The sequence below is a fragment of the Oncorhynchus nerka genome, linkage group LG5, assembly GCF_034236695.1.
Source record: "Oncorhynchus nerka isolate Pitt River linkage group LG5, Oner_Uvic_2.0, whole genome shotgun sequence".
NCBI lineage: Eukaryota > Metazoa > Chordata > Actinopteri > Salmoniformes > Salmonidae > Oncorhynchus > Oncorhynchus nerka.
In genome coordinates this window covers 34,819,262-34,846,531 of record NC_088400.1, presented here as the reverse complement: position 1 = coordinate 34,846,531, position 27,270 = coordinate 34,819,262, and the positions used below count along the sequence as shown (strand labels likewise).

Genomic DNA, 27,270 nt, shown 5'->3' with positions numbered 1-27,270 from the left:
GTTTTTTGAACGCGGCAGCAGTCAAGCTATATGCGTTTAGCTTCCTCCTGAATTTTGGTGCGTGAATACACAACACTTTACGGCATCACGTATTTTCTTGTAAGGATAGAGCAGATAGACAATAGCTACAAATCATTCCAATCATAACAGTTTGAAGCACAGGTATATTCAATCGTCCATAATCGAAATTATACCAAATCGTTTATTTCATTTTGGCTCCTTTTGAAAATGTACTTTGATATCACGGGTAGCGAGAGGCTGCAAGTAGCCTAACAAGGGTGCTGTTTAGCAAATGTTCAATTGTGAAAGCAAGACGTGTTTACAGTCATGACATAATATACACACACACACACACTAACACGCACACACACAGAGCAAGATCTATTTGAGCTTAAAATGTTTTCTTTGTATTTAATTTTTGATAAATGATATAATTATTGTTAGTGTTAACTAACTACATTTAGTTGATCTGTCCCACATTCTTTATCTTTATCTTTTTTTAAAGTATTGAACAAACATATAAATGCAACATGCAGCATTTTCAACGATTTTACTGAGTTACAGTTCATATAAGGAAATCAGTCAATTGGAATAAATATATTAGGCCCTAATCAATGGATTTAACATGACTGGGCAGGGGTGCAGCCATGGGTGGGCCGGGGAGGGTACAGGCCCACCCACTTACAATTTGTTCTTAACTGATTTGCCTAGTTAAGTAAAGGTTAAATACAATTAAATAAAACTTAGGAGCCATGTCCAGCCAATCAGAATGAGTTTTTCCCCACAAAAGAGCTTTATTACAGACAGAAATACTTCTCAGTTTCATCAGCTGTCCGGGTGGCTTGACTCAGACAATTGCACGCTCCCTCAAAACTTGAGACAGCTGTGACATTGTGTTGTGTGACACAACTGCAGATTTTTAGAGTGGCCTTTTATTGTCCCCAGCACAAGGTGCACCTGTGTAATGATCATGCTGTTTAATCAGCTTCTTGACATGCTCCACCTGTCAGGTGGATGGATCATCTTGGCAAAGGAGAAATGCTCACTAACAGGGATGTAAATACATTTCACTTAATTTGAGATAAATAATATTTTTGTAGGTCTGGAACATTTCTGGGAACTTTTATTTCAGCTCATGAAACATGGGACCAACACTTTACATGTTGTGTTTATATTTTTTCTCAGTATAGTTATATTACAGTGAACTTTGATGAAGCCTTTGTAAAACAAATATAGAAAATAGCTGTAAGAATGGCTGGTATACTTTTTTTTTCTTTTTTATGTGTGACACTAGTAGATCATTTTATGAAAGTTTAAAATATTGGTTAAATAATTGGTTATTCTACACGGAGTGTACAAAACATTAGGAACACCTTTCTAATATCGATGCACCCACATTTGCCCTCAGAATCATTCGTCGTGGCATGGACTCTACAAGGTGTTGAAAGCGTTCCACAGGGATGCTGGCCAATGTTGACTCCAATGCTTCCCACGGTTGTGTCAAGTCGGCTGGATGTCCTTTGGGTGGTCGACCATTCTTGATACACACGGGAAACTGTTTGAGAGTGAAAAACCCAACAGCGTTGCAGTTCTTGATACACTCAAACCGGTGCGCCTGGCACCTACTACCATATCCCGTTCAAAGGCACATACATCTTTTGTCTTGCCCATTCACCCCGCACACATACACAAAAATCCTTCTTTAACCTGTCTCATGCCCTTCATCTACACTGAGTGAAGTGGATTTAACACGTGACATAAATAAGGGATCATAGTTTTCACCTGGATTCACCTGGTCAGTCTATGTCATGGAAATGTTTTGTATACTCAGTATATTAAAGTGAACTTTTGAGGGTATGTAACTCAAGTTTTCCACAGACAAAATGTCTGGTAAACATATTTTGAGATGTGAGCCACTAGTAGATAATGAATCCAGTATGATGACTGTTGCATACCATACGATGCCCATATTATGCCCTTTTAAAGATGTTTTGTCACATGTGAGCCACTAATGGATCAATCATCCATTGTCATCAATATCGCAAAGCATAACATGCTCATATTATGCCAGTTCCAAGATGGGAAAATACTTGTCCTATTATCGTGAACTTTGAGGGATTCTAATTCAACTGTAACACAGTAAAAATGGATGGTAAAAATGTTGTCACGTGTGCTACTAGTTGATCAATAATCATTTTTGACTGACTTAATTTAAATATTTGTAACGATTTTTTATTCATTTAATGAAATTATATATGTTATAGCTTGAAAACAAATCTAAGCCTGTACAGTGAGTTGGTTCTCGCTTCCAGCGGTCAGGTTGGAGTCTCTTCTGCTCCTCTTCTGTTAATTGGCTTCAATGGTGTATATCCTCCTTTCTTCTCACCTTCTTCAAATTCTCCCCCAATATCACAAGGAAGCAATGGTGCGCCATGTTAATCACACTGTATTAGTGATATACTAGTGACACTCGTCACAAAATGTTTACCATCCATATTTACTGTGTTAAAATTGAATTAGAAATTCAAAATAATGTCACTGTAATATACAGTAAATGTATTTTTCCAATCTTGTAGCTGGCATAGTATGGGCCTTGTATGGTTTATAAAGATACCATTTTGTTGAGGATAGATCAAACACATGTAGTTATTTAACACTTTAAACACAATTCTAAACTCTCTTTAATGAAGAATTTGCTGTGAAACTGTGTGTGTGTGTGTGTGTGTGTGTGTGTGTGTACTGTGTTTGTATGTCATGACTGTAAACACATCTTGCTTTCACAATTTAACATTTGTTAAACAGCACACACGCTAGGCTACTGCAGCTTATGCAGCCATACTCTACCCGGAATATCAAAGAAAGTTTTGATAAAGCGAGAAATGTTATAATTTTGATTATGGAAGATTAAATACGTGTGCTTCAAACGGTTTGCTTGGAATGATTTGTAGCTATCGTCTCCATCTGTGCATGAAAGTGCGTCTTACTCAGTTTCAGAAAACACGTGATACCCTAAAGTGTTGCGTATTCGCGCATCGAAATTCAGGAGTAAAGTCAAACGCAGGTGGCTTAGCTGCGATTTGCGAGTGTCGGCTCACTTGACCGCAGTGAAATTTCTAGTGGGGAAGTCAAGTGTCTGAACAACTATATAAGTCGATGTCCTTTGTTAGCTAGTACCGACATATTTAGTTGTGTGTAATATGAACAATTTACCATAGATACTGTCCATGTTTGATTAGGTCAAATGAGTTCAGGTCGCAAGCATGGCGCAATAATGTGCAAAACTCGACTCAACTGATTGGATTGGGACTGCCATTGCCTTGGACTTTCATGTTGATGTAGGAATCACATTTGTGACCGAAGGTAAGCATTGGCTACAATGTTTCAATTAAATGAGTAACTAAGTTAGAAAGTATATTGATAGTTAGCTTAGCTACCGTTAGCTGGTATAACTTTGCTACCAAGTCAGTTAGGTAGCTAGCCTTGTCCACTTCCTCTTTATTAGCCAGTTAGCATGTATGCTAGCCAACTAAAATAGTATAATCGACTAGCATGTTTGCTAGCCACAATCAAACAATGAAGTAGTTCGCTAAGTAAAGCCAATAAAGCCAGTTTGCCCTTCTTTATTTAGTCATTATGGGGCTATTGGAAAATGTACTTAAATTAGCTAAAGCAACACCCTCTCTTATCATGACACTTGTTTTAGTTAGCTATTAAACTTGAACTGGCTAGTTAGCTAAGTGGTTTATGCACAGAGCATTACCAGTAGCAAATCCAAATGTAACGAGAACTGTTTAATCAGGCCACATTTGAGATTGGGTCAGATGCAGGAAATCAATGATATCTTTAATTCCGGTAAGTAATTTGATATAACTGTATGTAATATCCATATGTGCACTATTGCTTTATAAGCCATTACTTTTCTCAAGGTCTTTGTCTTCTCTCTCAGACACAATGGCAGAAGAGGAGCCTTACCTACCTCACCAACCGGTAAGCTAGGTGTTTCATGTCCACACAATGTCGACACTGAATCTCTGTATTTGTCATATATGCATTGTAGGCTTTATCTTTTGTCACTGAGTTTTAAGAAGAAATCGATTTCCCTATATAAACATATAGCACATCAGAACAACAGCCCATATTAAAGGAGAGGTTAACACGGTGGCTAAAGATGTCTCTTCATCTGACATAGGTTTGCCAGTGTCTCTTTCATAGATATTATTCATACATTTCTACATTTGTCATTGACATTAGATTCTCTCTTGTCTTTTCTTGTAGTACAACTTTGACATAGATCCACTATGGGATCCCCTGAGTTTCCCTCCCATGTCACACTCCAACTCACTCCGGACAGGTAAGAAGTCATGACCCCCTTTATAAACCCATTATGAGCTATATTGATTACCTGCACCCATCTGTCCCCTTCAGATATGCCCCATGTTTAGGCCTTTATACCCAAATAGAGATGAAATGGGCCTAACTAAAGCTGTAATTTAATGAAAGCCTAAAATTGGAGAGTACTTTCACTGTAGAGAGTAAGCTCTTCCTTGCCACCTCTGTTCTTTTATGGAAAAAGTTGTTTTTCTGAACTCAGTTTCATGATGTCATGATATTCCAGAGTTGTAATGTAGACAAAGTGTACTTCTCCTTCTCTGTGCTTTCACTTCTCCTTTGGTCTGAAGAGGGCTGTTTTAAAACCAAGGTTTAAGTGAGACTAGTAGTGGATGTTTATGCCAGAGTGGTTGTGGGAATGGGCCAATAAGGTTCAAGGTACTGCTGCTTCTGCCTTTTTGAACTGCCCAGACATATGAAGCTGCGAAAGACCATCAACTGTGAACAGCAAGATCTCTACAGTTGTTTTTGTGTTCAAAGCGACATTGAGATTGTTGTTTGTAATGAAAAGAGCTATATAAAATACATCTATTTTATTACTACTTTCTTGGGGGATACCCATCTCTGTACCCAGAACTGGCATATTCAAGAGCAGTCTAGATGAATGGACATACCCGATAAGCTACTTCATTAATCTTACAAGTATGGATCAAGACATCTTGTGACAGTGCAATGCTCCATTCTTAGAGCTGAAGGAAAATGTCACATTTGAATGTCTGGATGAAGGTTGTCTGTTCTATAGAGATCTGAAGCCGAACATCATTTGGCAGATGAGGTTCTTGATTGAAGTTATGTCAGTGGGAGGATGTGGCTTAGGCAGCGGGCCCTACATTAGGCAGGAAGGGGAAGAAGCTCGCTCAGCTAAGTAGTTTGAGGAGGAAGATGTTCTGAGACAGAGAGCAGAAGATGTTTTGTTGACACGGACGATAGCCCTGGCCCCCATTCCTAAAAGGTTCACACCCTTTGTCAGTGTTGCTTCTTATCTGACTTTAAATACATCCTCTATCACAGCACCTGGGGGGAAAGTAATATGTTTGTTTAGTAGAGGGAAGGTCCTGGAGAGCTAGGCTACTGGCTGTGCAGGACTTTGTTCCAGCGCCACTCTAACACCTGATTCCGCTAGTCAATGTCCTCACTGGCAGCTCATTAGTTCACAAAATCGGCTGTGGTAGAGCAGGGCTGGAACAAAAGCCTGTATGCACACCCAGTACAGAAGCTCTCCAGGAGGAGGGTTGGCCAGTCCTGCTGTAAAACTAACGTAAAACATTGTTTATTTGTTCTTAGTTACAGCAGATGGGCCCTACCTCCAAATCATTGAACAGCCTAAACAGGTAACCCTTTTCGTCATTGTGCTCCTTCTTTCAGTTACACCACAGGCTACGTAAACAAGCTAGACTCCAAAATCGATTTTTAATCACATTTCAAAGTGGTAATGAAAAGTGTTCAGTTGAGTGTCATTAAAGGTATTCTATGTCTATTCTAGCGGGGCTTCAGGTTTCGTTATGGCTGTGAGGGACCTTCTCACGGCGGGCTACCAGGGGCCTCTAGTGAGAAGAACAGAAAGTCCTATCCCAATATCAGAGTAAGATCCACCAACATGTCCTTCCTTATGTCATAATTTCCTTCCTTTCTTCCTTCATGCTTTCCATCCTTCCTTCTTCCTTTCTCTCCTTAGTTATTTCCCTTCTCCCTCCTTTACTTTCGTCGTTCTGTTCTCTTATTGCCTGCTGTCTGTCCTTCACTCCTTCCTTCCATCCTTTATTATCATGTTTTTTACCCCTTTTTCTCCCAAATTTCATGGTATCTGTAACGGCTTTCTACTGGTGAAGGAGAGTCGGACCAAACTGCAGCGTGTAGATTTCGATCCATGTTTAATAAAACAACTTAACACGAATCAACACACAAACTCAACAAAACAATAAACGAAACGAAAACCGAAAACAGCCTATACATGTGTCTACAAACCTCTAACAAGGACATCAAGACACACAGGACAATCCCCCACAATACAACCAAAGAATATGGCTGCCTAAATATGGTTCCCAATCAGAGACAACGGTAAACACCTGCCTCTGATTGAGAACCACTTCAGACAGCCATAGACTCTCCCAGAACACCCCACTAAGCTACAATCCCACTAAGCTACACACCACATACAAAAACCCATGTCACACCCTGGCCTGACCAAAACATAAAGAAAAACACAAAATACTTCGACCAGGGCGTGACAGTATCCAATTGGTAGTTAGTCTTGTTCCATCGCTGCAACTCCCTTACAGACTCAGGAGAGGCGAAGGTCGAGAGCTGTGCGTCCTCCGAAACACAACCAGCCACACTGCTTCTTGACACAATGCTTGCTTAGCCCGGAAGCCAGCCGCATCAACGTGTCGGAGGAAACACTGTCCACCTGGCGACCGTGTCAGCGTGCATTGCGCCCGGCCCGCCACAGGAGTTTCTAGACAACCCAACCGGCCAATTGCGCGCTGCCTCATGGGCTCCCGGTCACGGCTGGATGCGACACAGCCAGGGATCGAACCAGGATCTGTAGTAGCGTAGCTAGCACTGCGATGTAGTTCCTGCGCCACTCGAGAGGCCCCCTTCCTTTGATCCTCCAACTGAACAAGCAGAAGTAGGAATTCTGCTTGCGATTCCTAGGAATTTTCTGTCTCTTATGTGTTTGAGATTGAATAGTTTTTTTCATGCATAAACGGAGAAAGTTATGATCAGTTCCGCTTGTATTTCAAACTAACATTTACAGGCCCACCCTGACAGAAATCCATTCACACCACAAATATTAATTTATCTTAGACAATTTGAACTATGTTCAGAATAAACTCTGGGAAATCCCCTCTTCTCGTGTCTCCACATATTTTCTTCAAGTAGTAGGAGTAGGTGTTTCTGCAACCTCTCATTTGCTTTTAAAAAAATAGATTTGAACCTTTGTGACAGTAACACTCAAACTCCTAACTGAGCCTGTCACTCAGCCAGTCAGCCAGCCAGTCAAGACCTTATGATTCAGTAATTTAGTCATTAAGTCGTTATGAATGAACTAGCTGCACAGGCTAAGAGCCAATAACTCTGAGAGCACATTTTTGAAAATTAGGTGTTTGAAAACGGGTATATAAATCTGACCTGCCATTTACTTTGTTTCAAGCCGTTTGGGATTTTCCTCCTGTGTCATAGGGGTAATTACTAGGAACTGTTGAGTGGCGTCTCCGACAGGAAACAGTATTTTCAGCTCGCCCCCACGATCTCAGACAGACTCAGACATGAAACGACTGCCTCAGAGCGAAGAAAGTATTGTCTCTCAAACCTGTTCTAGAGGTTGTGCAGGCACATGTAGCCCACTGCCTATGTTGTGCATCTGTACAAAGAAGACACACAGTGCATTGATATATGAGTTCTGTTTCTGTGCCACATACATGCTCCCCTATGTATTTATTTGGACGGTGAAGCTAAAGCTTTTAATATGACTCTATACTCTAGCCTTTGGGATTGAGATCAAATGTTTCATATGCGGCAACAGTACAGAATGTCTGAGTTCTCCACAAGTCAGTGCTTGCATCCATCCCTGGAGGGGCAATTTAAATTGAATCTGATCTGCAAGACAAGGACAACAAAATAGCATTCTCACTGCATCCTCACTTTTCACCTTGTAAGATAACCCAAATAGGTAACCAAGGGAGGAGTTATATTCTAGTCCTTATATTCTAGAAAGCCGGATATGTATATGCTGTGGCTATAGACTGGGTTGAGGAAAAATAAATTTGAGCGCAAGAGCAGGCTAGAGATTGTTTTCTAGGTAGACAACTTCAAAATGTGTTTTCAGTCTCACCCTCTGGCTACTACACCTAACGACACAGGCTGTTTTTAGGAACTGGGTTGGTTTTGTATGTAGGCCAATTCTGTCTCGGGGAACTAGAAAGAGGCGAAGTGAAGGCCTAGTTCAGTGGCATTCGTCTACAGCAGGGTTTCCCAAACTCGGTCCCCCCTGGTACACGTTTTGTTTTTCTCCCTAGCACTACACCGTTGATTCAAATAACCAACTCCTCATCAAACTTTCATTATTTGAATCATCTCTGTAGTTGCTAAGGCAAAAACCAAAATGTGCACCTGGGGGGTTGGGGGGAGGGAGCCCAGGACTGAGTTTGGAAACCCTGGTCTACAGTGTGGTATTAATTTTGACCAGGAAGCATGTGTAAGATTTCAAAGTGGTTAGATGGCATACCTTTACCTCCCCCCTGTGTCCATTACATATGTTGATATCCATAAGCTCATAGCATACATAAGTCACTCCCAGAGTTAATCATTTATTTGATGCGTCATTGTTGCTGTATTGAATTAATGGTATCAGCCTTTGACAGATCAAGAATGTTGTTTACATTCTATTGTTAGATCTAGACTATCTATGTCCGCTTTCTTTTTAGTCAGAACAGAACTCTTGAGACGTTGGTCTGTGTGTCATAGAAAGTGATTCAACTGCATGAAATGCATATCTGATCACTGAAGAGAAATGCACATTCTCTTTTCTGTGAAGAATTGGTGACGGGTAAGCTGAGGGGTTCCCCGTGACGGGTAAACCGAGGAGTTTTGGATTGGCTGGGAATCTTTAGTTGAACTTGACCTTTTGCCGTTGTTTGAAAATAGATCTGGTGGCGTATGAAGAAGTGTGCGAAGACAGGTTCCCAACCTACCCTAACCCTGATAATGGGCCTATGTAGATATTCCATTAAAAAAAAATCTGCCGTTTCCAGCTACAATAGTCATTTACAACAGTAACAATGTCTACACTGTATTTCTGATCAATTTGATGTTATTTTAATGGACAAAAAAAAAAAAATCTTTCAAAAACAAGGACATTTCTAAGTGACCACAAACTTTTGAACAGTAGTATATGCTGTGGTTAAGGACAGGGTTGAGGAAAGAGACATTTGACAAGTGCAGGCTAGAGACTTTTCTAGGTAGGCCTAGGCAAATTCTAAATGTGTTCTTCAGGTTCACCCGCTGGCTACTGTGTCTAACAACACGTGCTGTTTCTAGGAACTGGGTTGGTTTGGTTTGTAGGCTAATTTTGTCTCGGGGAACCAGAAAGAGGCGAAGTGAAGGCCAAGTTCAGTGGCATTCGTCTACAGCAGGGTTCTCCCAACAGGTAGAGCTTACCAGTAGCTCGCAGCCCACCTACGAGTAGCTCGCAAATCAATTCTGAAATACATGCATTTTTTTCACATGTTCCATCGCAAAATGTCAAACAAAGCTCACGCTATCATTGGCTACTATCCAATCAAAGCCACATTGACATTATCCCACCCCTGGTTAGCCATGGTTGGTTTAAAAAGCCAAATTTAACACAATATCTGCCAATTAATTTCAGCAATATTGCCCCCCTCTGTCTGTTTGGTTGCGCGTTTGTCTACCAATCTGTATGTAGCCAGTTAGCGACGATAATGATAACCGTCTTGTGGGTAGACAGACTTTCCCCAAAAACATTCTCAATTAAATGTTAATCCAGGATTATTTCTATCAATTGGGTGCGGATTGTTTTGCTAACTCTGTCATGACATGTGCTTCAGCAGTAACTGAACAAAAACTGGAAAAAAATCACAAACCACGAAAATAAAATCTTAAAACAGAATTTGGGAAAATACAAAATAGATTTTTATGGGACCTTTTGTGCCAAGTAATGCTTATTAACCAATTTGCTGAGGGGTTTTCCGTGACGGGTATGCCGAGGCGTTTCGGATTGGATGTAGAGGTCGACCGATTAATCGGAATGGCCGATTAAATAAGGCCGATTTTCAAGTTTTCATGACAATCAGAAATCGGTATTTTTGGGCGCCGATTTAAAAATATATATTTTTATACCTTTTTATTTAACTAGGCAAGTCAGTTAAGAACACATTCTTATTTTCAATGACGGCCTAGGAACGGTGGGTTAACTGTCTCGTTCAGGGGCAGAACGACAGATTTTCACCTTGTCAGCTCGGAGGATCCAATCTTGCAACCTTACAGTTAACTAGTCCAACGCAATAACGACCTGCCTCTCTCTCGTTGCACTCCACAAGGAGGTTGCCTGTTACGCGAATGCAGTTACCCAAGGTATGTTGCTAGCTAGTATTAAACTTATCTTATAAAAAACAATCAATCAATCATAATCACTAGTTAACTACACATGGTTGATGATATTAATAGATTTACATTTACATTTAAGTCATTTAGCAGACGCTCTTATCCAGAGCGACTTACAAATTGGTGCGTTCACCTTAAGACATCCAGTGGAACAGCCACTTTACAATAGTGCATCTAAATCTTTTAAGGGGGTGAGAAGGATTACTTTATCCTATCCTAGGTATTCCTGAAAGAGGTGGGGTTTCAGGTGTCTCCGGAAGGTGGTGATTGACTCCGCTGTCCTGGCGTTGTGAGGGAGTTTGTTCCACCATTGGGGGGCCAGAGCAGCGAACAGTTTTGACTGGGCTGCGCGGGAACTGTACTTCCTCAGTGGTAGGGAGGCGAGCAGGCCAGAGGTGGATGAACGCAGTGCCCTTGTTTGGGTGTAGGGCCTGATCAGAGCCTGGAGGTACTGAGGTGCCGTTCCCCTCACAGCTCCGTAGGCAAGCACCATGGTCTTGTAGCGGATGCGAGCTTCAACTGGAAGCCAGTGGAGAGAGCGGAGGAGCGGGGTGACGTGAGAGAACTTGGGAAGGTTGAACACCAGATGGGCTGCGGCGTTCTGGATGAGTTGTAGGGGTTTAATGGCACAGGCAGGGAGCCCAGCCAACAGCGAGTTGCAGTAATCCAGACGGGAGATGACGAGTGCCTGGATTAGGACCTGCGCCGCTTCCTGTGTGAGGCAGGGTCGTACTCTGCGGATGTTGTAGAGCATGAACCTACAAGAACGGGCCACCGCCTTGATGTTAGTTGAGAACGACAGGGTGTTGTCCAGGATCACGCCAAGGTTCTTAGCGCTCTGGGAGGAGGACACAATGGAGTTGTCAACCGTGATGGCGAGATCATGGAACGGGCAGTCCTTCCCCGGGATATTATAGATATTATCGATATAGATATTATATTATATAGATATTATCTAGCGTGTCCTGCGTTGCATATAATCTGACTGAGCATACAAGTATCTAAGTATCTGACTGAGCGGTGGTAGGCAGAAGCAGGTGCGTAAACATTCATTCAAACAGCACTTTCGTGCGTTTTGCCAGCAGCTCTTCGTTGTGCGTCAAGCATTGCATATGACTTCAAGTCTATCAACTCCCGAGATGAGGCTGGTGTAACCGAAGTGAAATGGCTAGCTAGTTAGCGCGCTAATAGCGTTTCAAACGTCACTCGCTCTGAGCCTTCTAGTAGTTGTTCCCCTTGCTCTGCATGGGTAACGCTGCTTCGATGGTGGCTGTTGTCGTGGTGTTGCTGGTTCGAGCCCAGGGAGGAGCGAGGAGAGGGGCAGAAGCTATACTGTTACACTGGCAATACTAAAGTGCCTATAAGAACATCCAATAGTCAAAGGTTAATGAAATACAAATGGTATAGAAGGAAAATAGTCTTATAATAACGACAACTTAAAACTTCTTACCTGGGAATATTGAAGACTCATGTTAAAAGGAACTGAAAACACGACCTTTCACTGTTGTTTAATAAAAAATAACTCTGGTCACTTATTTAAAAAGTGTGCGAAGACAGGTTCCCAACCTACCCTAACCCTGAGTGTCAACTTGAGCCATGTGGAACACTGTTTTCATCCATCCTTTCCTTCATGTTTTCATTTGGTCGATTCATCACTCAGATATTGTTTACCATTTGGACTGGCATATTCAACTGTTTTTTTCAATGCTTGTATGTATGTATGAATGAATGAATGAATGAAAGAGTGAGTCACTATCAGTCTGGCTCCCGGGGCTGTAGTTATAATATCTGGTCTAAAAAGTGTTTGTCTCCCTCTTTGCAGATCTTTAACTATCAGGGGTTGGCACGTGTGGTGGTACAGCTGGTGACCAACTCTAAAGATGCCCACCTCCATGCTCACAGTCTGGTGGGCAAGCAGTGTGACAAGGGCATCTGCATCGCAGACCTACAGCCAAAAGACTCCAGCATCAGGTGTTTGTTTCCACCATTCTCTCTCTAGCTGACACACACACCAGCTAGCTTACTGGTGCATTCAACAGGTTTTAATATGCTTACTTATTGACAACATTGCAGACATGTCAGGACTTTTTATAAGATGATTATAGGCCCTTCCTTTGAGATGTAGTGATGCGATTTCTGACTTAGGGTTTCCCCATCTAACCTGAACGTACGTCGTTGTGGTGTTATATCTTGCATGTTTACGTAGTCCTTCCCATTAACAGCCTGTATCACCCTGTATATAGGTTGAAATTAGAGGTCGACCGATTAATCGGAATGGCGGATTAATTAGGGCCGATTTCAAGTTTTCATAACAATCGGAAATCTGTATTTTTGGACACCGATTTTTGACGATTTAAAAAAAATATATATTTATTTTTTTAGCACCTTTTATTTAATCTTTATTTAACTAGGCAAGTCAGTTAAGAACACATTCTTATTTTCAATGACGGCCTAGGAACGGTGGGTTAACTGCCTCGTTCAGGGGCAGAACGACAGATTTTTACCTTGTCAGCTCGGGGGATACAATCTTACAGTTAACTAGTCCAATGCAATAACGACCTGCCTCTCTCTTGTTGCACTCCATAAGGAGACTGCCTGTTACGCGAATGCAGTAAGCCAAGGTAAGTTGCTAGCTAGCATTAAACTTATCTTATAAAAAACAATCAATCAATCATAATCACTAGTTAACTACACATGGTTGATGATATTACTAGATATTATCTAGCGTGTCCAGCGTTGCATATAATCTGACTGAGCATACAAGTATCTAAGTATCTGACTCAGCGGTGGTAGGCAAAAGCAGGCGCGTAAACATGAATTCAAACAGCACTTTCGGGCGTTTTGCCAGCAGCTCTTCATTGTGCGTCAAGCATTGCGCTGTTTATGACTTCAAGCCTATCAACTCCCGAGATGAGGCTGGTGTAACCGAAGTGAAATGGCCAGCTAGTTAGCGCGCGCTAATAGCGTTTCAAACGTCACTCTCTCTGAGCCTGTGGTTGTTTCCCTTGCTCTGCATGGGTAACGCTGCTTCGAGGGTTGCTGTTGACGTTGTGTTCCTGGTTCGAGTACAGGGAGGAGCGAGGAGAGGGACGGAAGCTATACTGTTACACTGGCAATACTAAAGTGCCTATAAGAACATCCAATAGTCAAAGGTTAATGAAATACAAATGGTATAGAAGGAAAATAGTCTTATAATTACAATAATAACGACAACCTAAAACTTCTTACCTGGGAATATTGAAGACTCATGTTAAAAGGAACCACCAGCTTTCATATGTTCTCATGTTCTGAGCAAGGAACTTAAACATTAGCTTTCTTACATACCACATATTGCACTTTTACTTTCTTCTCCAACACTTTGTTTTTGCATTATTTAAACCAAATTGAACATGTTTCATTATTTATTTGAGGCTAAATTGAATTTAATGATGTATTATTAAGTTAAAATAAGTGTTCATTCAGTATTGTTGTAATTGTCATTATTACAAATAAAATACAAATTAAAAATTGGCCGATTAATCGGTTTCGGCTTTTTAGGTCCTCCAATAATCGGTATCGGTATTGAAAAATCATAATCGGTCGACCTCTATTTGAAATGGCAGATTTTGTCATTGGTAAGCGCCTAAATTAGAATGCAGTGGCTGTACAGTAACATGCTATACATGATGTCAGAGCTTTTGACTGACAGCCGTTATAAACTTGAACACTGCGCGTGACAAGAAGATGCCCCCGTCCCTCCCGCAAATTGGGCAACTTTTGCACATTTGTTGTCTGACTGAGGGAAATGCTTTAAATCAAGAAAAGTCATGCCATTTACAGTATCAAGGTTTATAATGATGTTTCATCCACATTTAGAAAGATGACATGCGTTATAGCCTGGGTTGTCCTGAAGAGAACAAGCCTTTGTTTGTCTTGTCCTTTCTATGCGCACCAAAGTTGCAATGTTCTTGAAATGCCTTTTTGAAAGACTAACACTGTAAGATCCTATTTTATAATTTAGCTCGCCATGTTGGCAATATAATACGCTTTCAAATGATGGCCACCTGACCCAAATTGTGATTTTTATAATGGAATGTTTTTGGATTGCGTAAACAACAACAGTAATTTTGTGATGGTGGGGACACTACTGTGTTCCAAATAAAAAACTACAAGTGTGCTCGCTTCAGTTCCTCAATGGCAAAGCTAGGAGAGCAAAAAAAGAAGGGAAAAACATGACCTTATAGTTGAAGGCTCTTTCCTTGTGCACAGTTTAGAGACACCAGTTAGACCTCTCACTCAAATCCTTGTAATCACTTACAAATGCTGTGAAAAGTACAGTAAATGTAAAATGCACATTGAATCCAAACATTACACTGTTAATTTTGTCTTGTCAGGTGAACTGTTGTGTCCTCACCTTTGGTCTAATATTTTCCCCATAATCTTCAAATTGTTCTCCTTCAATTGCTTCCATGGTCATGAATATGCTTTTTCATAGTTCTTCTATTAGAAACATTTCAATTTGGTGGTATCCATATAGGCCTATTTCCACAAGCGTACAGGGTTAAAAACGTACCACATATAAATCAATATCTCCATGTGACAGTTTCCCCAACTTGGGCATCCTCCACGTGACCAAGAAGAACGTGAGTAAGACACTGGAGGACCGTATGTCTGAGGCCTACAGGATGGGCTACAACTGCGGTATCGTCATCCATCCCGAGATGGACGCCTTCCAGGGAGAGTTCCGCATCCCCCGAGAGCTCACTGGTCAGTCACCTTTAAGACGATGGACTGAATGACTATATTTCTGCAGAGCACAAAGAATATTTTTTGTTTTGCATACAGTGCTTTCAGAAAGTATTCACATCCCCTGACTTTTTACACATTTAGTTGTGTGACAGCCTGAATATAAAATGAATTAAATTGTGATTTTTGTGTCACTGATCCACACCCTATACTGTCATTAGAATTGTGATTTTAGAAATGTTTACAAATGAATTCAAAATGAAAAGCTGTAATATCTTGAGTTAAAAGTATATAACCTCTTTGTTATGGCAAGCCTAAAATAGTTGCTTAACAAATCACATAATAAGTTGCATGGACTCTGTGTGCAATAAAAAGAAATGTGAATACCCCATCTCTGTACCCCACACATATCATTATCTGTAAGGTCCCTCAGTCGAGTAGCGAATTTCAAGATGGGCATTGGTAAAAAAAAATATATATATATATATAAAAAAGCTGACACTGAATATCCCTTTGCGCATGGTGAAGCTGTTAATTAGGCTTTGGATGGTGTATCAATACATCTAGTCACTACAACGATACAGGCTCCCTTCCTAACTCAGTTGCCGGAGAGCAATGGTGACCAATGGTGACTTTAAAACAGTTACAGGCTGTGATAGGAGAAAACTGAGGATGGATCACCCAACATTGTAGTTACTCCAAAATACTAACCTAAATGACAGTGAAAAGAAGTAAGGCTATACAGAATAAAACAAATATTCCAAAACATGCATCCTGTTTGCAACAAGGCACTAAAGTAATACTGTAAAAAATGTGGCAAAGGAATTCAACTTTTTGTCCTGAATACAAAGTGTTATATTTTGGGCAAATCCAACACACATCAATATTTCCAAACATGGTGGTGGCTACATAATGTTATGGGTATGCTTGTCGTCGGCAAGGACTGGGGAGTTTTTCACTAACCTAAAACGCAATGCCAAATCTACAGTTACTTACCAAGACAACATTGAATGTTCCTGAGTGGCCAAGTTACAGTTTTGACTTATCTACTTGAAAATCTATGGCAATACCTGAAGATGTCTGTCTAGCAATGATCAACAAACAACTTGAAGAATTTTAAAAAGAATAATGGGCAAATGTTGCACAATCCAGGTGTGGAAAGCTTTTCGAGACTTACCCAAAAAGACTCTGCTGTAATCACTTCCAAAGGTGTCTCTAACCTGTATTGACCCAGTGGTGTGAATACTTATCTAATCAAGATATCTTAGTGTCTTATTTTTTATTTGTTTAAAAAATAAATAAATCCTTCCACTTTGACATTACAGAGTATTTTGTGTACATTGTTGGCATCCATTTCAACCCTACTTTGTAACAAAAAAAATGTAGAAAAAGTCGAGGGGTGTGAATACTTACTGAAGGAACTGTATGTGAACTTATGCGTTGCCTGCTTCATTCAACCTTTGTGAGTGTATGTGTTTTCAGATCACCAGAGAAATCTGATCAGCAGCGCAGCGTCCTACCAGGCTAAAGAGATGGACCTGAGCGTGGTGCGCCTCATGTTCACAGCCTTCCTCCCAGACAGTGACGGGGGCTTCTCCCGTAGACTGGACCCCGTCATATCAGACCCCATCTTCGACAGCAGTAAGTCACTAACAGCCACAGCCACTCGGCCGTTTGTGCTGCGCTTTCCAGTGCACTCTGACCCCAACAGAACAATAACTAGCTAGCCAAGACCCAATAAGAAGTCTCTGTTGTCCACCGTTGTTTATTCTTTACATTACCAGTGAAGGGTGGTCTATTACCCTTCTCTAAGTACATCTTATGACAAAGGTTCCTCACCTCACCATAGAAACACACCATACCAGGCTACATGCAACCCAGTAGCTATAAGACCAAGTGCCTCAGCTTAATGAAACTCCGGAAGGGACTATTGTTTGAACAAATGAATAGAACCGCTCTCGTGCCTTTATGCAGTGTATCACTGAATTCAGGTTTTTATTCAGAGTTATACAGATGTATTGAAATTAAACCATATCTGTGTGCCCTGGTTTCATTTGCGTAGCTCTGTGCGTTTATCTTCCTCTACATCACATTTGTCACTCGGCTTCCTCTCCAAGGCTGAAACTAGGCATCCACTTTTCATTTCATGATGCCAGCCCTTTACTGTGTGAAAGCATCCACACAGTTTATGGATGTCAAGTCCTTTCTTCTTCACATTTGGGGTGTCTGGGGTTTCTTGATTTTGAATAGAAACAAAATGGTGGTTTGAAATTTGATAACAAAGGGCAATTTCAAGGATTTGCAAGGCATCAAATAGAGATGATGCACCACAAATAATACCTTTTTTTTGTTACATATTAGCTGTCAATAAATAAAAATGTAATTCTGCTTGCACTAAACAGAAGATCTGAGTTGACCCTTTTGACCATCTCTCTATTCCCTTGTCCTGTCTGCAGAAGCTCCAAATGCATCTAACCTGAAGATAGTGCGGATGGACCGAACAGCTGGCTGTGTGACGGGAGGAGAGGAGGTCTACCTGCTCTGTGACAAGGTTCAGAAAGGTACACTAGTTCCTTTTTCACACTCCACAGCTGAGTCAACCTTGAGCTGAGCTGTACTGCGCTGGCATGGTTACGCATCCACCATAGTTGCTGGAAAGGAACATATCTGAGCCGGTACCATTTGGGTCATCAAGATAGTGTGAAACCGGTGTAAGATGCAGGCGCCATGGTTGTACCATCTATTCTCCGAAGTGTGATTTATCAAGACAACTTTATCATGAAGATCTAACTGTCAACGTGTTGTCTGAAGCGTTATCTAGCTGGCTCTTAAAATCAGCCCGGTACATGTCTCTGTGACATCATCATTTATCACACTGTACTACTCATGAAGGAAGTCCTCCGGCCTGCTTTTCCAACCTCAGGGAATTCCCCATCTGTTATGCAAATGTGGTAAGAGGAAGAGAGTTGTAGTGGCCTATTGTCCTTCTCGCTATGTTTTCCTTTAAAAAAATCTGCATTGGTCGGTTGGCAGAACGTCAACAACCCTGGAATGAAAGATCCTCTCTTGGGACAGAAGTTCAGGTCTCTGTTGGGCTCTGCTGTTTGACTTCCAAACAAAGAGCCTCATATCCAGTCTCCAGTAATTCTACCTCACTGAGACTCAATCAGTGATCTCCTATTCCTGTCCTACAGGCTTTTCTTCCAGCACTAACACACTTGATTCAAACAATCCATACTGAAGACCACGATTTTCAATGATTCTTTGAAATAGGTAGTACACTAATACACTAATAGTGTATTAGTGTTGGGTTGGAACAGATGCCTGCGCACACAGAAGCTTTCCTAAGACCGGAGTTTCCTTGTCGAGGAAGTGTACAATGCAGTCAAAACATTTCTCTGAGATATTCAAATACTCCTGTCTGGAGATGTTGGGCACCATTTCCTGGTTTCCTTGGAAAGATGTTGACATTTCCTTTTTGTTCCATGACTGATGACACGTGAAAGATACCTTGCAACACTTGAAGGCTTTATGCACATACTTGTTGGTTTGGATAATGAAGAAGTGTTGTTTTTTCTAGTGAACTTGTATTATCCTCCAATATCTTTCACATCGGCAGTTTATTACTTTACTCCTAGTTTGAAGGTGGAGTTGTGACAAGTGTATCTTCCCTCTGTCGCGACAGATGACATCCAGGTGCGCTTCTATGAGGATGACGAGACAGGTCTGACATGGGAGGCCTTTGGGGACTTCTCCCCCACCGATGTCCACCGACAGGTCAGTGACACAGAAGTTGCCGATGAAGTCCATTTCCTCCCCTGTAACAGTACTATAACCTAACCATGAGTAAAATCTCCACCCTCTTCCCCCTCCACAGTTTGCCATTGTTTTCAAGACCCCTAAATACAGAGACCTGAACCTCCAGAAACCCACCTCGGTGTTTGTGCAGCTGAAGCGTAAATCGGACAATGAGACGAGCGAGCCCAAGCCCTTCACCTACCATCCGCAGATCATAGGTGAGCCGGTCTGAAACACCCCCAGACCACTTTCTGGAGACCCCTTGTGCATGCTGGCCTCCATCCCAACCCACTGTAATTTGTGCCATTCTTCAAATTGAACATAACCCATTATTCTGTCAAGTCAATCTGCTCGTCTTGCCCCTGGTCTTCATCCTCAGATAAGGAAGAAGTGCAGAGGAAGAGACAGAAGACCCTGCCTAACTTCCAGGACTACAGCGGCCACGGTGGAGCAGGGGGCCTGTACCGGGGACCAGGGGGGGGGGGTCCCGCTACAGGTGGAGGAGGAGGTACAACGAACATGTTTCTTATGTCATTCATTTTTACAAAAATGAATAAATGTCAACCATGTCAACTTCAAATGGGTAATGTCTCATAAAAGTACTAAACACAAGATGAAGTACCATTTCAAAAGCTTTGTCTATTTAGGCTAACATAACAACTTTTGATTATATTTTAGGTTTCTTCCAGGGCTATTCCACCTACAATAATTATGGCACCAGCTACAACTCTGGCTTTTCCCCTGGCATGAGTGGTGGCGGGGCAGGAATTAAACATGGTGAGTGTGTCTGTCTGTTTTCCAGGGTTTAGAGATCAATTCTGTTTCAGTTCAGGATAGGAATGAAGCTCAAACCATGTTCCCTCTCAACACAGCTCCACAAGGCAGAGCGGAGGACAGTGGTGATGACAGTGACATGGATGATGACCCGGCCTCAGGGGCAGTGGTGGGGGTCCGAGCCAAGTCAGAGGATGCCTCTGCTGGGGAGACTAGTGAGGAGAGCGGGGCCGGTGTGGAGCTAGGACCAGGGGACAGGACTGGAGGTGAGGTCAACCGAGACATTTGTAAAGTGATTAGCCAGAGTGAGTCAGTGTCTCAGGGTGCAGACCACTGCAGGGTGTGTGACCGTGTGTGTTGGAAGCCAGGGTGTTGTGTATTCAGTCAATGACTGTTTTTATATTTGTGTACAGAGTGTGTGCTGGTGGCCAGGCTGGTGGATGTTGCTGAGAGGCAGGCTGAAGCCCTCTTCCAGTACGTCGTCACTGGTGACGTCAGCTACCTGCTGGTTCCACAGCGCCAGCTCATGACTGCTCAGGACGAGAACGGTGACACGTACGTCCCCTCTCCCATCACTTCAGACCTAATTTTAATGGAAATATAACCGTCCCTGCATTTTTCAAACTTTTCTATCTGCATTCATTTGCCTCCATTTTGTGTCCATCTGCATTGATGCCAATAGGATATATAGCCCTGAAATGTGGCATAATTTCTCCAGTAGCACATGCCAATCTGTGCCTGTCCTCTGTTTCTCCAGTGGTCTCCATCTGGGGGTGATCCACAGCCAGACAGACGCAGTCAGGAGTCTAGCCCAGGTCCTCTCTGCCCTGCCTGGAGAGGAGGTCCTTAACATGAGAAACAACCTCTACCAGGTAACAAACACACATGGACAAGAATTTGTTCTTAACTGACTTTCCTAGTTAAATAAAGGTCAAATAAATACAAATCTGAGGTAGTAAAATCAGAACCCCATATTTATCCCTCTATACCAGACTCCTTTGCACATAGCGGTGATAACACAGCAGAAGGCGGCAGCTGAGGCCCTCTTATTGGCTGGGGCTGATGTCACTCTGTGTGATCGCCACGGAAACACAGCTCTTCACCTGGCCGCCCAGCAGAAGGAGGGAGGTATGGTGGGATTTCTACTGAGACACAGAGAGATAGTGGAACTAGTGGACCTCCCCAACACAGCAGGTACAACACACACACAGTACATTGTGAAGAGTCCACTGGAGTATGACATTGATTTTATCCTCCAGGACTGTGCTCCCTCCACCTGGCTGTGCTTGCCAACAGCCTGTGTTCCCTCAGGGACCTCCTGGTGAACGGGGGCAGTGTGGAGGTCCAGGAGAGGAGCTGCGGCCGCACGGCACTCCATCTGGCCACTGAGCTGGACAACGTCTCCCTGGCAGGCTGCTTGCTACTGGAGGTATATATTGTAGAAGCCTTGCCTACATCCATACCTACCACCCTGCATCTTTCTGCTGTCATCTTGAGACTAAGCAGAGTTGGGGCTGGTCAATACCTGGATGGGAGACCTAGAGTATGTTTAGTATAGTCAAACTAACACAACCCAAGTAGCCCTTTCCTTGTGATGGTCGTGGGCGTAAGATGTGTGTGTTGACAGTGTTCTCTTTCTCCCTAGGGGAATGCTGATGTGGACTGCTGCACCTACAACGGTTCCAGCCCTCTCCATACAGCCACAGGGCGGGGCTCTGTCAAGCTGACCGCTCTCCTCATGGCTGCAGGTGGGACTACGTTTCTTCAAACTGTCCCCTTTGTGCAAATGTCTCAATTTGATGACCGTCTTGATGTTTGCTATGTAACTGCCCCTTTTTATAATATAGTCCTATCTCAAAGACAGAAAGGACTTTATCAATATTTTCTTGTCTAGGTGCCGATCCTCACAAAGAAAACTTTGAGCCCCTGTTCTTCAGAGAGCATGACTGCTGTATGGATGAGGAAGAGGAGGAGGACGAAGGCTACATCCCAGGGACAACTCCTCTCAACATGGCTGCCACTCCTGAGGTGGGTTCCGTGTGTTTGTCATTAACCTCAATGTTCTTCTATGGTCACATGTCACTCAGCTGACTAATATTGCTACAGTCCTTTCTCACACTTTCACTTTTTACTATGAAAGTAATTTTATGACTGTTTGAAACTACTGGTGTGTGAATTCAAGAATTGAAAGCATTTTTGAGAATTGACCTTTGATCAACTGGAACGTTCGCTAAATATTCTCTCTCTTCCTTGTGCTTCTAGGTGTTGGAAATCTTGAATGGAAAAGAGTACAAGCCCGAGACCAACGCCTTCGTCTTCGTCCCCCCTCAAGGTTGGCTCACGCACTTCAGTTTAAACAAGCCCCTTCATTGTAATCTCTACAGCTTAAGCCATGGGGTTCTCCTGCTGTCTCATCTTGGTTCTTGTCCATTGTGGAGTACAACGATGTCATATTTCTGTAGGTGACATGCAGAGCCTGGGCTCAGACACAAAGCGGGCACTATGCCAGGCTCTGGAGTGCCCGGAGGATGGCTGGGAGATGCTGGCACACATACTGGGCCTGGGCATCCTCAACAGTGCCTTCAGACTCAGCTCCTCCCCCGCAAGCACGCTGCTGGACAGCTACGAGGTACACACCCACTATCCCAACCTAAAGCAAAGACATGAGGGGGAATATAGGGCTTGTGAGTCACACAGCCATTGTAAGATTGAAATTTCACTTTCATAGTCTGTCCTCTTTCTTGGTCAGATTTCTCCCACCTTAAATTAAAATCAGAACAGAAAGTGAATGAATATGTTCTCATGGAAACTTGGGGACTTTTTTCAACACTTCGATTGAATTTTGACTCAATTGCTGAATGATGACGTGCGTCAGGGCCCCCACCGAGCCAGGGGACTAGGTGATCTCGCTCTCCGGGGCCGACGTGATCTTTAATCCGGTCAACACTTAAGGTCGCGGGCCGGGCGTTATTCCAGCAGCTGGCAGGCATATTCACGGTCATGTCCTACCTCTCCTTCACCCCGCCTTTATTCCCCACGTCTCAGGAGACCTCAATTCCATTCCACACTGCCCTCACCCACCTAAATAAGAGGAATACCTATGTGGAAATGCTTTTCATACACTACAGTTCAGCATTCAACACCATAGTCCCATCCAAGCTCATCACCAAGCTTAGAACCCTGGAACAGAGCACCTTCCTCTGCAGCTGGATCCTGGACTTCCTTTTATTTTGATTTATTTCACCGTTATTTAAGCAGGTAGGCCAGTTGAGAACAAGTTCCCATTTACAACTGCGACCTGGCCAAGATAAAGCAAAGCAGTGCGACAAAAACAATAACACCGAGTTACACACAAACAAACATACAGTCAATAACACAATATAAAAATCTATGCACAGTGTGTGCAAATGTAGAAGAATAAAGAGGTAAGGCAATAAATTGAAATAATTACAATCTAGCATTAACACTGGAGTGATGGATGTGCAGATGATGTGCAAGTAGAGATACTGGGGTGCAAAAGAGCAAGTAATAATATGGGGATGAGGTAGTTGGGTGTGCTATTTACAGATGGGCTGTGTACAGGTACAGTGATCGGTAAGCTGCTCTGACAGCTGATGCTTAGTTAGAGAGGGAGATATAAGACTCCAGCTTCAGTGATTTTTGCAATTCATTCCAGTCATTGGCAGCAGAGAACTGGAAGGAAAGACAGCCAAAGGAAGTGTTGGCTTTGGGGATGACCAGTGAAATATACCTGCTGGAGCGCATGCTACGGGTGGGTGTTGCTATATTGACCAGTGAGCTGAGATAAGACTGGGCTTTACCTAGCAGAGACTTATAGATGACCTGGAGCCAGTGGGTTTGGCCAACGAGAGCATACAGGTCGCAGTGGTGGGTAGTAAATGGGGCTTTGGTGACAAAACGGATGGCACTGTGATAGGCTACATCCAGTTTGCTAAGTAGAGTGTTGGAGGCTATTTTGTAAATGACATTGCCGAAGTCGAGGATCGGCAGGATAGTCCATTTTACGAGGGTATGTTTGGCAGCGTGAGTGAAGGATGCTTTGTTGCGAAATAGGAAGCCGATTCTAGATTTAATTTTGAATTGGTGATGCTTAATGTGAGTCTGGAAGGAGAGTTTACAGTCTAACCGGATACCTAGGTATTTGTAATTGTCCACATATTCTAAGTCAGAACCGTCCAGAGTAGTGATGCTAGTCGGGAGGGTGCTGGCAGCAATCGGTTGAAGAGCATGCACTTAGTTTTACTAGCATTTTAAACAAGGGTGGTGAGGGTAGGCTACATCACCTCTGCCACGCTGACCCTCAACATGGGGGCTCCACAGGGGTGGTGCTTAGTCCCCTCCTGTACTCCCTGTTCATCCACGACTGGGTGACCACGCACAACTCCAACTCTATCATCGAGTTTGCTGATGACACGACGGTGGTAGGTCTGATCACCGACGATGAGACAGCTTACAGGGAGGAGATCAGTTATCTGTCGGGCCGGGACAACAACCTCTCCCTCAACGTCAGTAAAACCAAAGAGCTGATCGGGGACTACAGGAAACTGGCTGTGAGCACCCCCCCATCCACATCGACAAGGCTGCAGTTGAGCCGGTCGAGAACTTCAAGTTCCTTGGTGTCCAAATCTTTGAAAAATCTTTTGTATTTATTTAACCTTTTTATTTAATTAGGCAAGTCAGTTAAGAACAAATTCTTACTTACAATGACGGCCTACCCCGGCCAAACCCTAACAACACTGGGCTAATTGTGCGCCGCCTTATGGGACTCTCAATCTCGGCCTGTTGTGATACAGCAGACAGCCCAGTACATCACTGCGGCTCAGCTCCCTGCCGTACAGGACCTCGGTATCAGGCAGTATGAAAGGAAGGCCCAGAAAATTGTTAGAATCCAGCCACCCAAGCCATAATGTTCTCTCTGCTTCTGCACGGCAAGCGGTACCGGTGCATGAAGTCTGACACTAACAGGCTTCTGAACGGCTTCTATCCCCAAGCCATAAAACTGCTACATAGTTAAAAGTGGCTACATGGACTATCTGAGTTGACCCTTTTATTTAAATTTTTACACACTCACAGGACTCTACACACTCACAGGACTCTACACACTCACGCACACTGACACACCAACACACTATCCATTTTCTCACACACACATTTATACTGACTCTACACACTCACAATCATAATTTACACTGCTGTTAATCTGTCTGTCATATATCCTGATGCCTAGTCACCTTACCCCTATACATATCTACCTATATGTATATGTATTTCATTGGTGTTGGAACTGACCCTGTAGATACCTTACTTACTTTCTTGCTCTCTATTTCTCGTTTGTTGTACTTTATTTTTTAGTACTACTGATATTGATTACTCCATTGTTGGGATAAGCTCTTGCAAGAAAGGCATTTAACTGTAGTTGTGCACGTGACAACTTGATATGTTACACTTCTATGCCACCGTCTGTAGGTGTCTGGAGGAAAGGTCAAGGACCTTTTGGAGGGACTCAGGACTGTAGGGAACTGCTCTGCTTTGACAGTACTGGAGGGGGCACTGCGTGAAACAGAACAGGCTCCACCAGCCCCCCAAAGCACCACAAAACTCTTAGGTAAGCTCAAAAACAACAGCCATTATACCGTATGTGATTTCAATAGAATAATCTTGGATAAGAAGTCCCCTGCTCTTAATCCCCCTTATCGCTCTCTCTTTGTGTTGCTGGGTGTCTCAGAACGTGTGTGTGATCTGAAGCTGGACGGATGGGAGGACAGCGGAGTGTGTGACAGTGGGGTGGAGCTCTCCACAGCGTGACCGCCAGATTGGTCCATCACATATCATGGCCCTGCCCATGTCATGAAGCTTCTGCTTCCTAAAAGCAGGCTATAGACAATTTCCCTCTGAAAGGAATGAATCCTACAAGCACACCTCACCCATCATGCTAAATATCCTCACTTTTCTATTTGGCCCAGTAAAATTTTGAAAGTGGTTTTGTATACGTAAATATAATATGCAGGTTATGTTTGGATAATGTTTGCATAATAAGTAATCTATTTGAAATGTGATGTTTGTATAAACATCATGAATGGGTTTTATTCAGGGGAAAAGGTGTTTCCAAGGTAACAGCATGTAGTATAAATCCTTGAAACTAATAATTTATGAAAGATTCATTGACAATTAGAAACAAAATATGATCTGATATTTTCTCCTCCCACTAGTTAATTTAGTCATAGTCAAACAAGCAGCCAATTCTAATAACAATATTTTTGTATGGGACTTTGCAAAGTCCATCTGGCCCCGGGGCAAAATGATTTCCAACACCTGATTTATAGGGCAGGGACCCCATACAGAATGGATTTGAACTGTAAACCGCTTTGGATTAATTATATGAAATTAAAATTGCCCCTATACAGCAGTAGTATGCTGCCAAAGGGATAGCTCATTGTTATGAATCTCCCACTCATAAAAAGTGATTCCCGGAAATGCTAAACGTGGATAAAATGGTTTGTATTGGAACCAAGCAACCATTAACACCTCCCCCCTGCAATTTTTTTGTATCGTGTACAAAGTCAAATAGAATTTCCTATGGAAGTGGTGCTACCAGTCATTTATAAGTATAATGGATTATCCTCCACTATGCATGTCTGTTAGAGCACAATCCTCATCCTGGACTACAGTACAGAAACCACTTTTGGATATCCTTTAGTTAATTCCTGTGTAGACATGCTTTTCTCCATGTATCTGTATTGAGTTGGGGGGTAAACTCAGTTTTGGAAGCCATTTGTTTCTGGTTGTGTGTAATTTGCAGGTCCGTTTTTTTTTTATCACATGTTGAGTTCTGCGTGAAGATTTTGGAGAACGGTGCCTTATTTTCTTCCCAATTTTGTAATGAAGTATTAAGCGTCCCCATTGATATTTCATGTTATCAACAGCAGATTGAAAGACATTTGTTTCATACAAGTTTGAAGCCATTCCAACATCTTCCTGACAACACTGGCATTTTTAGACATTAAAATGTGTATCTGTCCCAAGCAAAAGTTTGGATTGGCACTGCATCACTGTGTGGGGCTACAATATTTATACCTGTACCATGTGAAACAGCTTTGTACAGTCAATGTTTGCTTTTTAATGGGTTTTATTGTAATACTTTTTTAATAAAATTGTTAATGGTGTGCAATTCATGTCCCATATTTTAGTAGCTACATATTGGGTGAGGTTAATGTGATGTAGTTGGGACACAGGCCTGAAAAAACATATCCACACTTGTACAACACGGCAAGTATCTGTCACTCTGGATAAAGTGTACTTAATGTAAATGTCAACCATTTCTGATTCAGCATCCCGGGTGCGTCACTACCGAAGTGGACTTGACCAGTCTTAGTCTGAAGATTTTCTTAAATTAAGGTATTGGAGTCTAGGAAAATACATGGCTACTACATCGTAAGG

The 27,270-nt window shown here is 42.5% G+C and overlaps 1 protein-coding gene across 2 annotated transcripts; it reads left to right on the top strand.

Annotated features, from left to right (window-relative positions):
• Positions 1-3,042: 3,042 nt before the first annotated feature.
• Positions 3,043-27,001, top strand: LOC115129372 (nuclear factor NF-kappa-B p105 subunit-like). 2 transcript variants are annotated; one of them, XM_029659632.2, is made up of 24 exons: positions 3,043-3,360; positions 3,947-3,987; positions 4,276-4,351; positions 5,674-5,720; positions 5,873-5,971; positions 12,338-12,486; positions 15,098-15,261; positions 16,723-16,881; positions 17,697-17,801; positions 18,926-19,017; positions 19,118-19,256; positions 19,418-19,546; positions 19,717-19,815; positions 19,911-20,078; positions 20,226-20,367; positions 20,570-20,684; positions 20,805-21,006; positions 21,072-21,241; positions 21,458-21,560; positions 21,707-21,840; positions 22,075-22,144; positions 22,275-22,441; positions 25,300-25,438; positions 25,559-27,001. In XM_029659632.2, exons 2-24 carry the CDS (start codon positions 3,952-3,954, stop codon positions 25,636-25,638), a joined length of 2,784 nt encoding a protein of 927 aa, XP_029515492.2. In that variant the 5' UTR covers positions 3,043-3,360; positions 3,947-3,951; the 3' UTR covers positions 25,639-27,001. The 2 variants fall into 2 exon arrangements, with proteins under 2 accessions (XP_029515492.2, XP_029515493.2); XM_029659633.2 differs by having other exon boundaries at positions 3,927-3,987.
• Positions 27,002-27,270: the final 269 nt, after the last annotated feature.